The 10374-nt window shown below is 44.3% G+C and overlaps 1 protein-coding gene across 1 annotated transcript; it reads right to left on the reverse strand.

The window, feature by feature from the left end:
- Nucleotides 1-1338: 1338 nt before the first annotated feature.
- On the reverse strand, nucleotides 1339-9601 carry dll4 (delta-like 4 (Drosophila)). Its single transcript, XM_087812430.1, has 11 exons — nucleotides 9207-9601; nucleotides 8867-9127; nucleotides 8631-8688; nucleotides 7770-8033; nucleotides 6355-6415; nucleotides 5189-5319; nucleotides 4849-5018; nucleotides 4563-4782; nucleotides 3418-4150; nucleotides 3140-3248; nucleotides 1339-2184 (listed from the first exon to the last, which is right to left on the reverse strand). Exons 1-11 carry the CDS (start codon nucleotides 9258-9260, stop codon nucleotides 2179-2181), a joined length of 2067 nt encoding a protein of 688 aa, XP_087668556.1. The 5' UTR covers nucleotides 9261-9601; the 3' UTR covers nucleotides 1339-2178.
- Between the last annotated feature and the right edge of the window lie 773 nt (nucleotides 9602-10374).

Genomic DNA, 10374 nt, shown 5'->3' on the forward strand with positions numbered 1-10374 from the left:
AAATGACTTTATTCTGATAACAGATTTGGGGAATCCCAGTTGGTTCCCCCACCCCTCCAAGGCCAGGACCTTCACCCATCTTGTCCGCTGGAGTGGCACCGGGTCGTCCAGGACGGGGCCATTGAAATATTGCGCTCACCCTGAAGGGAAGGCAGTTGGGGAGCCTGTAAGTGCTTGTGTGTTTTTTATGGGAGGAGGGCTGTGCACTTGGGGCGAGAGGCCTGGCATATGCTGCTGTTTTTATGGCACCGCAGGCTCAATCTTCGCTCCCCCACGGCATCTGTTTGGTTGGCGGCGTGTGCGCAGACGCGTGTGCAAGCATTATGAGACATGGAAAAGGGGGACGGGGGGTGTTCTCCTTTGCCCCATGCCTGGCTTTGTTTCGCCATTTCCAGCTTGGGGGGGTAGGGGGGGTATCCTTGGAAACAGATTTGAATTTGAAGCCAATTTTGGGGGGGATAGAGCTTGAATGTGAGGTGGAACTGGAGCCAAAGGCTTCCTAGGAATTACTCAAAATCCTGGTCCTGTGTTGGGCTGGGGGCTTTTTTGTACATGCTAACAATGTATTTTGGTGAAATTCTAGATGAATCTTTCTTTTTAATCAATTTTTGACATTTAGAAATTGAGTCTTGTTTATTTATTTTTATGTGTCTGCCTTTAGCTTAACGGGGCTTCATAGCTCAGATGGTGGAGTGGTTGACTCGTGGTCTGAGAATCCTTCAATCCCAGTTCCAGGCGAGATTGTGGCGTTGTGTCCCTGAGCAAGACACTTTACCCTGATTGCTCCTGATGGTTGAGCTGGCGCGCTGCGTCGCAGCCTACTCCCATCAGTGTGTGATTGTGTGTGTGTGAATGGGTGAATTTGTAACTTAGTGTAAAGCGCTTTGAGTGCTGAATAAGCATAGAAAGCGCTATATAAGTAAGAGCCATTTACCATTTAATATAATCCCAATGGTGTGGTTATTAAAGTGTTGCTGAGTCATTAAAGTTGTAACATTCTTTTGACATTCTTCTCTCACTCTTCAGGATGAACCGAAAGAAAACAAGACAAGTCACAGGATCTCTGTTTGTACTCAATTTCATTATTTAAAAACACCTCAAAAATAATTTCTTTTTTTCCACATACTGACGTCAAATTAAAAACAGCTTTGAACAAAGTTTATTCTTCAGAGTTTGGTCCTTATAAATATGCATTATATACAAAATAATATTATAAAACATATAAAGAGCAATGTGTCATATTTAAATTAAACTCTGGAAATAATCATTTAAAAAAATTACATTACTGGTTCTGAAATGTTCCATAGGCAGGCAGTGGTGTGACGTTCTACTCAGTGGTTTTTGCATAAAAACATGATTTTCTATGCTCATCTTCCCTCTCTTGGATCCTGCTGGCACAGCAACGACGACTATTGCGCTTTGATTCAGAGCTACCCCCCTTTAAGCCCACCTGCTGCTAGGTTTGTAGTGCAAATGATCCAAGGACAGACAAGGGCACAATTTTAAAATTTTCCCCACCCACTTTTTAAGGCTTCTAGTGAATTTGGGCTGCATACAATCTTCATCGTTGCTCGGAAAAAGTCCAACCAGTCATTTTTCACGTGATTGATAGTTGAAGATTATTTTCAGACATTCATTTCTCTCAGTGGTTGTGAGGTTGGATTGTGATGCTGGCCAACTTCGCTCAACCCCGAGACTTGCATAGCAGGCGATGCTGGCGGGAGTGAGTGTCAGCAGATTTTAAGGGTTTCAATCTTAGGCACCTTTTTTTTTTTAAACTTCTTATTGGTTGGCTGTAAAATACATGATTATCACAGAAAAAAGGACGGATTCTTGGGGGGTGATAGGGGTGACGCGGATCCTTCTACAGTCCAGGATGGCTGAGAATATAAATTAATGCTCCTGTGAAGCCAGTCCATTTCCTCAGCAAAACTGGAGAGATTGTGGGAGAAAAAAGAGCGAGAGGTCCTTCTCTGTACATGTTTGCATACAAACACTCGGTCAAGTTTCTCAGTTCTGAGCAGAACTTCTGCTCCCTCCAGTTCTCAAGTGTTCCAGAGCAGCAGTGGACATCTAAAACAATCTCCAGTTTCTTCTCAGCATTTGTAAACAACCCAGAATACTATTCATATTCTGCCTCGATTGTGTCCTTCCTCTCCCGTTTACACCTCTCTCAGTCTATACCTGTGAAGAAAAGAGAGCGACATTAAGTTCCATACTTTGATATATGAATTCACACCACAATCGGAGAGAGTTTTTCTATTCATATACTCAATGCTTGGACAAATCAAAGAGAACTTTGCCCGTAAATGCATTTATCTTTCTAAGCGTCTTTGGCTGAACCTAGATGTGTTTTTCACGCTAAATATCGTATAAAGCGTTGCAGTCTCCACTTTTTAAAGTACAATTTTATTGTACTAGTGGGAAAATCTCCTGCGTGTAGAGGGAACAATAAGGAAATTCATTTGAAAAGAGGAAATTAAAATTTTAGGAGTCCAAGCTGGTGAGGTGTTTAGGGCATGTCCCATTTGAAGGTTTTCTCACTGGATTCCCAGGACACAATGCTGAGACTTTGTCTTTCAGGCGGCTTAGGAACGCTTGCTATTTAGGCTCTTTACACGCCACAACCCAACTCCAGATAAGGGGAATGTTGATTCAAGATAACGGTAATACTATTGTACTTTTTTATGTGTGTATTGTCCTGGTTATGACACACATCTAGGGCATCAAAAATATGTAGATAGGGGAAGGAAATCGTTTGATTCTATCAATGTCTTTCAAAGTAGCGCATAATTGTTAGAACAGTTTCTATTGATCCAATTGATTATTAAGCTTATTTGATAAAGATGATTGAATTGATCTGATTGCAGAAGTATTTATTAGGGTATCCTACTTGGTTCAACAAAGCCTTGAGGCTCCAAAAGGAGAACATAGATTGTCTAATGCACAGAGAATGACAAACTTAACATTTAATCTAAAACTGTCAGGATTTGATGTAAAAGTCCTGCACTCCTCCGACCACTAGCATCGAGAACTATGACCCTAAGACTGAAATGGATCGGCTGAGAAAATCTCAGTCGCTACAATAGCTCAAGGAAAACGTTGAAAAATGTCATTGTTTGATTTCTTTGTGACTTACCTCTGTTGCTATGACGCACTCTCTCCTCTCTTCTGCTATAACAAATACCGACTGGTATGTCGAGTCCCTTGAGGAACATATTGTTGATATCCTACACTCCGGCTTTTCACTGCAAACACAAACCGCATGTTACGACGAGGACTGGAAGCATATGGGAGAGTTTTGCATCAGCAGGGTGGCAGATTACAGCGCAGATGCTTCGTGTCATTGTCTTCAAGTTACAAGCATTGAAAGTGCAACAGAGCAGACAGAACTGAGCGATAGAAACAAACTCTCACCTGTACACTCGACTCAAGGGCACTTTGTCTTCTGAGCATTTATCATAAATAAGGCTTTTGTTCTCTTGTGACTTTTCATCCTTAAACTCTTTCGATTTGGAGCTATAAGGGTCCAAGTGGTAGTTTTTATGGATAAAGTTCGATTTCTCCAATTCACAGTCCACCTCCAGGTCGATTTTCTGGTTGATGTTTTTCAGCTGCGACGTAGGAATCAGGTTGTCCCTCTGAACGTTGGAGACGTTGTTCATGGTCTCCGAGTCGGCCTGCTCTCTCTGGGCCTGTCTGTGGATGTGCCTCAGAGCCAAGCCTACCATGCACAACAGTACCAACAGCGCCACCAGTCCCACGGCCAGAGACACCGCCGCCCACTGGAAGCCGTCCTTGAACTCACCCACCGGGGCGGTCACGGCGGCAAAGAACTCGCAGCTGGGCCCGGTGAATCCGGAGAGGCACACGCAAGTGGCGGGTTGTTTTCCGGGGATCCCGCCTTCCGTGCACAGGCCTCCGTTGAGACAAGGACGCAAAGAGCACTCGTCCAGGACTCTGTCACAGTTCCGTCCTCCGAACCCGGGCAGGCAGGTGCAGGTGTAGTCGTTGATCCGGTCCAGGCAGGTGCCGCCGTTGATGCACGGGCTCCCGGCGCACTCGTTGATGTTGATTTCGCAGCGTTGGCCTGTGAATCCTGAGCGGCAGCTGCAGACACGTACGCCGGCGTGGATCAGACAGAGACCACCTAGAGGGGCACAAAAGGGATGACGTCAGAGGCCGCGAATGCATCGCATTTCTGACATACAGCGGGGGAACATTATCTCCACAATCCTTCCCAGGAGGCCAGTCAGTTCACACAACATCAAATCCACAGTTTTGACCGCAAGAAGTCGGCATTGTTCTCCCAACAAAGAACCGTCCCAGAGCTCTCTGTGTTTACAAGGAGACAGAAATCGAGCTCTGCGGAATATTTGTCCCCCTATCGTCAACAGTTGTGGTGACATTTACAAGCTGCCGCTGTGAGCCGTCGAGTGTTTATATGCCGGACAATGAACACTAAGTTCCGACCAATTCCTGTTGTTCCTGTCGCAGGAATCCAAGAGGAGGGGGGGGGGGAGTTCAATAAAGGGTGGGTGAAGAGGAGAGGAAGGCCGTACCATTAGCGCAGGGAAGCGACGTGCACTTGTCCACTCTCTTCTCACAGTTGAGTCCGGTGTAGCCGCGGGGACACTCGCACATGTAGCTTCGGCCATTGTCCGTCTTCCTGCACTTGCCACCGTGGAAGCAGGGGGAGTCGGCGCAAGTCAGCAGACCGGGCTCGCAGTGGGGACCTTCGAACCCCGGCGGACACGTGCAGACGTAACCGCTCTCCAGATTCTGAAAGAAAGTGAAAGTTAAAAACCCGGAGCAGAATTTTTAAATGCAGATCCACGAGGGACTCACTGTGCATAACCCTCCGTTCCTGCAGGGGTTGCTGTCGCACTCCTGCATCTCAAGCTCGCAGTTGACCCCGGTGAACCCGGGCAGACAAGTGCAGGTATAGCTGCCCTGCCCGGTGTTCATGCAGGTGGCGCCGTTGACACAGGGACGGTGGTGGGTGCAGAAGTTCAGGTCTGGGGGGAGACAGGAGTGTTTGTTTACAGGGAGCACACGTGAAGAGAGATGAGCAGACTGTACTCGGCTATGAATGAAGCAGGAAACCTAATTTACTAATGCTCCCGAATGAAAACACTGGAGAAGTAACATGAGACAAAGCAGCAGAGGGCCAAGTCGTGTGGCGTACCTTGGTCACATAATAGGCCCCCCCAGCCCTCCTGACAGTTGCACTGCCATGGCAGCTGGCAGGTCCCGTGTTTGCAGGCCGGATACTTTTTACATTCATCGCAGAATGTGCCTTGCCAGCCATCCCTGCACCTAAAGAAAGAAGAAAAAAACGTTGTTAATCATCACCTTAATTGTCTCTTTATTACATTCTTTCTGTAGCATACATTTTTTTTAAATTTGGATAATTTAGAAAACTAAGGTTTTTTTTTAATACTATGCTTTTGAGGCATTGCTTATACTTTATGGTATAAACAGTATAGTACAGCACTTTTTATGTCCCAAGTTTGGACCATTTATTAGGATAATTCTAATGGCTTATTATCAACTTGAATATTACATTTTTATAATTATTTTAAAAAAAAAAGTTTTTGGGATTGTATTTTCTCTTACCGTTATTTATAAATAAATACTTTATAAATTAATATACTGTATATATATATTTTTAAATTTGGTTAGATTGAGTAAATGTTTTTGTGTTAACATTGTTTCCCTCTGGTATATATCCGTCTGTAAATAGATTCATTGTTAAATCAATCTGACCAAATAAAAAAATCAAACAAACAAATTAACTGAACTGAAAATATGCTTTTTTTTATATAAGTTACAATAGAGTGAGCATGTACAGGCTAAATACAAAAGTTCTTTCCCAAGAGGTTTATTTTGGCTTAACTTTATCAGACTCAAGTCAAGTGGTTATCTATGAGGTTTAAAGACCATATATGTGCCAATTTTTTCTGTGTTGCTGACTGTGAAAAGACACAGGGGCAGCTTAATGGTGCGGAGAATTTAAAAGGGTTAAACCTCAATTTGGGTCAGTTTCAGCGCTGGGAATGATGGATTTGTGCTTAAAAAAGAGGGCAAAATAGGATTCTGGGAGGAAATTCTCACAGCAAGTGTTTAGGAATTATCCTAGATGGCGGTGAGGGACGCGTGTCTGTAAACTTTTTTTTTTTAATGCTATTAAAAAGCGGTTGAATCAATGAATGGATGAGACGAGTGTTGATATGACGAAGAGATTTTTTTGCAAAACAAAAAACTGAGTCTTTCCACATGGACTCTGGCTCCCACATGTGTTCCTCCTTTTTCAACACCTCTTTTTAACACCTCATAATTATGAATACTTACACACACTCGCCGGGTTTGGAGCAGTTTCCGTTCCTCTCGCTGCAGCCTTCCAGGCAGATCGCTGGAGCGACACAAAAAGCAGAATGGCTTTGATGACTCTCCAGAGACGCATGGAAAAAGTGCGACGTCTTTATCACAATAACACAACAGTTATTTTAATCACCTTGATGAAAGACCCATCATTCTTCCAACCTCTAACTTAAGGTAACTGAACCCCTATTCCCCCCCTAGAAGCCTTCATTTGATCTAAACCTGTCCTCCACGCCCCCCAGCTGTCACTGGTGTGCGAGTGAAGAGAGAGAGAGGGGAGGGGGGGTCGGTTGTGCGTTTGTTTGTCCAGTTTTAAGTGCACAGTTCTTGCTTGACTCTGATTCGCAGGACAACATATCAGGCGGCTGACGGTAAGCGGCCAGTTTAGTCCAGAACAGATGCTTGCTCTCAATAGCAGACAGCTGTCACTATTGTTGTTTGTGGTCTGCCACAACCATATTTGCAGCTGCTACTACCGCCCGCCCAACAATGGAGGGGACTAAAACATCAGTGGCGCGTGGTGGATAATAATGCCGTGATTAACCTTGGCGCGTGCAGTAGCCCGGGCTCCTATCAAAGCCTGTGCACGCCCCTGCGGATTAGGTTACCAGCACTCATTTCAACAGCGCTCGTTTTTGACTTCAAGATGCGTGCGGTTCATTCATCACCGTCATGTATATACTCCACAGTCAACGGTGATGGATGCGGCACCAGGTGAACCCATCTGGTTGGGATTTGCAGTCAAAATAGCACATGCCAATTTCTCCATCGCCACCGAAACTGACACGGATGACAGATCCATTGTCAACCATGTGGCCTCGTACCAGACCCCGCACATGGTAACCATTACTCCCTCCGCACCCGCGGTCAACTGTTTTCTTCGGGTGAAGACGGACGTTCGGTTCAATGACCCGTAAGAACTGGCCGTCAGGTGCATCGACTGTAGTTTGCGTTCGATTCCACCAGATTATCTTAAGTCAAAAATACTTTTTCGTAACGACTTTGAAGCTATTCGTGAAAAGTGCTTTGAGGTGAAACGGCATTACGAGGCTGCTTTTGTGCTCAGCGGCATAATCTTTAACATTTTTTGGAGGTGGCTGGTTAAGCTAGCGCCAAATCTGGCCTAGGGTGAAATCCCCAGGTATCCATGCAGCTGCCCCAACTGATACTCCACCGATTTCATCCCAAGCTGGTAAGTACCCTAACTGAGTATGCGCTCTCAAGCTACACGGTCCTCCCCGAAGCTTTAGCCAATAGTTCCGAAAACGCAATAAAATTGCAAAGCAACGTGGACGAAAGATAACAACTATAGAGCCCATAAAATGCAATCGTATACCCTTTAATGGGACCTAAAAAAAAAGAAAAAAGTATAGATATTTGCTTACGTTCTTCACAGTATTTCCCCTTCCATCCTTGCAAACAGGACAACTGTCCCTCCCGGGTGCAGGTGTAGTGTCCGAACCGGTCATCCCTTGGAGTGCACTTTTTGGAACAACTTTCTCCGTAGTAACTTTCGTTGCAAACGAAGCGGTAGGAATACGTCAACTCGGTCTGTTTTGCGGTTTGTATATCCTGAGTCCAGTCGGCGCCGACTCCCAGTTGTCGGTGGATGGAGAACAAGCTTATCAAGTACTCTGGGTTGCTGGTTTCTGTAAAGAAAAGAAGGAAGAGAATGAACGTTAGACACTGGCACTTAATGTCAGCGACACAACTTTTTAATGCTCCGGGGTTCAAAAGTCAACCCTTTATCGCTTCAATCATCAAAAAAACCTGCGGCCCCTTATCAAATCCTAGACAGCTTTGATGACAGATAAACTCAGGCTGAAAATTTCCTCTGTCTTTTCCGTCAGCGAAAACATTCCCAGGCACAGCGGTGCTTCGTCTAAAGGGCGGAACAGAGCAAGGTGTAAAATACAGGAAGATGTAGTCAGGGCTTTTTGGCAGGGGCTGTGTATTCTCACCAAGGCGCACAGCTCTTTCCCACGCCTAAAATAAACCAAAGGAAGTCCAATTGTATTGTGTATAAGAATGAGAAAAGGTGCTCTGAAGTTCATCACAAAGAGGCGTGAAAATGAATCAATTTTGTCTGGGAGAGGTTGTGACTCAATTGACGAGTGTTTATATTGCATCTTCATTATTATATTTTCTTCTTACGTTCACAGCTATCGATTTCGGATGAAGTACTTGAGGATTTTTTAAATGTACGGACAGGGCGCCCTCCTGTGGTCAAAGAGTGTTACACTTACCTACAGGTAGATTTCCATAAGGTGAGTGCCAGGCTTCAATTATTAAAGAGAATGACCCCTAAAAAAAAGAGAGAAAATAATCAACATCGACTTATTGACTATAATAATGACTTATTTTTCTTTTTGTTTACACTTGTTTTGCAGAAAGCTCCAAATACATGTCATATTTTAGTGAATAAAGGTCGGATGACATCTATATGTCTATCGGAAAATAAATGTTTTGGAGGTTTTCATACCGGCCAGCCAAAGTGGAAGGGTATTTGTATCGGTGTGGATGAAGTGTGGGAGTCCTGGTGGCTGAAGGAGTTGCTCCCCAGCACCGGTGTGGATGTATTTCCAAAGATGCACTCGCCAGGTGAAACCACCGCCTGGTAGTTCTTCAGGCAAATTCTAAAAGAAGTCCTGCAGTTTGGTTTACAAGCGTTTCCGTTCGCCAGCAAACCATTGTGGTTTTTAAATTCGTGCAGGTCCAGCTCAAAAAAACCGGATCCAAATACCTGCAAAAAGAAAAGGGAATTAGAGTTGAAAACAGTGTCAGTAAAATAATAATATCTAAAAAGCTGTCCTCCCTCGTACCTGGGTTAGTAACGTGGTGCTAAAAGCGATGGTAAAGGTGAACCAGGCTGCCATCCTTCTCTTCTCCAAGGCAGCCGCGTCACCAGCCAATAAACCAATATTCTATTCCAGAGTTTCTTGTTTTTAAAAAATAAAAAATAAAATAATAACAGGTTTTAAAAACTTATATTAATCCGTTAGTCCTCCAAACAAGTCCCGCGTATGTCCCAGTCTCTGTGCGTAAAAGCGTCCCCAAAAAAAAGCTCCAAGTTATCCAAGAATAGAAGTCCTACATCCAAGTGCGTCCTCAGGGTTTTGTTTGTTTTTTTCCCCCTCCGTAGTCCAACTGTGGCCCCTCGGCTGCGCGATTTGTTGTGGTGCGTGTTGTTGCGCCAAAAAGACGCTCGGCGCTCGCTCTTATTTCTAGTGAATGAACGTTGGTGCGCCTGCGCCCTCATATATAGACTCTGCGCCGAGCGGCTCATTACATCAACTGCCAATCACACCGCTGGCCCCGCCCACTTTTCATATTCAACCCCCTTCCCTTCCAACCCAACAACAAAATATCCAGATTTAATGCGCACTGACATCGCGCTCCTCGACCACCGTGGATACTATTAACACCCCCCTCCACCACCACCACCCCCAACATCTGTTGACTTATTTTTAGCGCACAATACACCGGACACACACTCACACACACATCATCAGCGGCGGATGTGGACAGTGAAGGAGGTGAAACTTTGAGAAAAGGCGCAATTAAATTACCGTATTACTGCGCGTCCTTTTTGCACCCGGTGACGCTTGGGTGCGTTCGTGCGCACGACCGTATTGGACAAAACACACGTTACACACCAAAACATATACTTAAAAAGAAGTGTCTCTAAATATAAACTGTTTTTCTGAGTAAAACTGACAAGATGTGTATTAAAGGTACATCATCTTTTAACGAGTAAATCATATTTTTGGTTGTTTTTCTCTTTAAAGGAGCACATTTTGTTTTTATTAGAAAACAGGGAAATGTTGCTATTTTAATGAGAAAGATATTGGGTGGAATATAGTTAGCTTATTCTGAATGTCTGATAAAAAAAGTTATTTACAACATTGTATACATAAACACGCAATAACTCGATGAGAACAGGATAACCTAATAAAAACTTAGATATAATATATCCTTGGAAATAATCGT

The sequence above is a fragment of the Callionymus lyra genome, chromosome 17 (genome assembly GCF_982586985.1).
Source record: "Callionymus lyra chromosome 17, fCalLyr1.hap1.1, whole genome shotgun sequence".
NCBI classification, from domain to species: domain Eukaryota; kingdom Metazoa; phylum Chordata; class Actinopteri; order Syngnathiformes; family Callionymidae; genus Callionymus; species Callionymus lyra.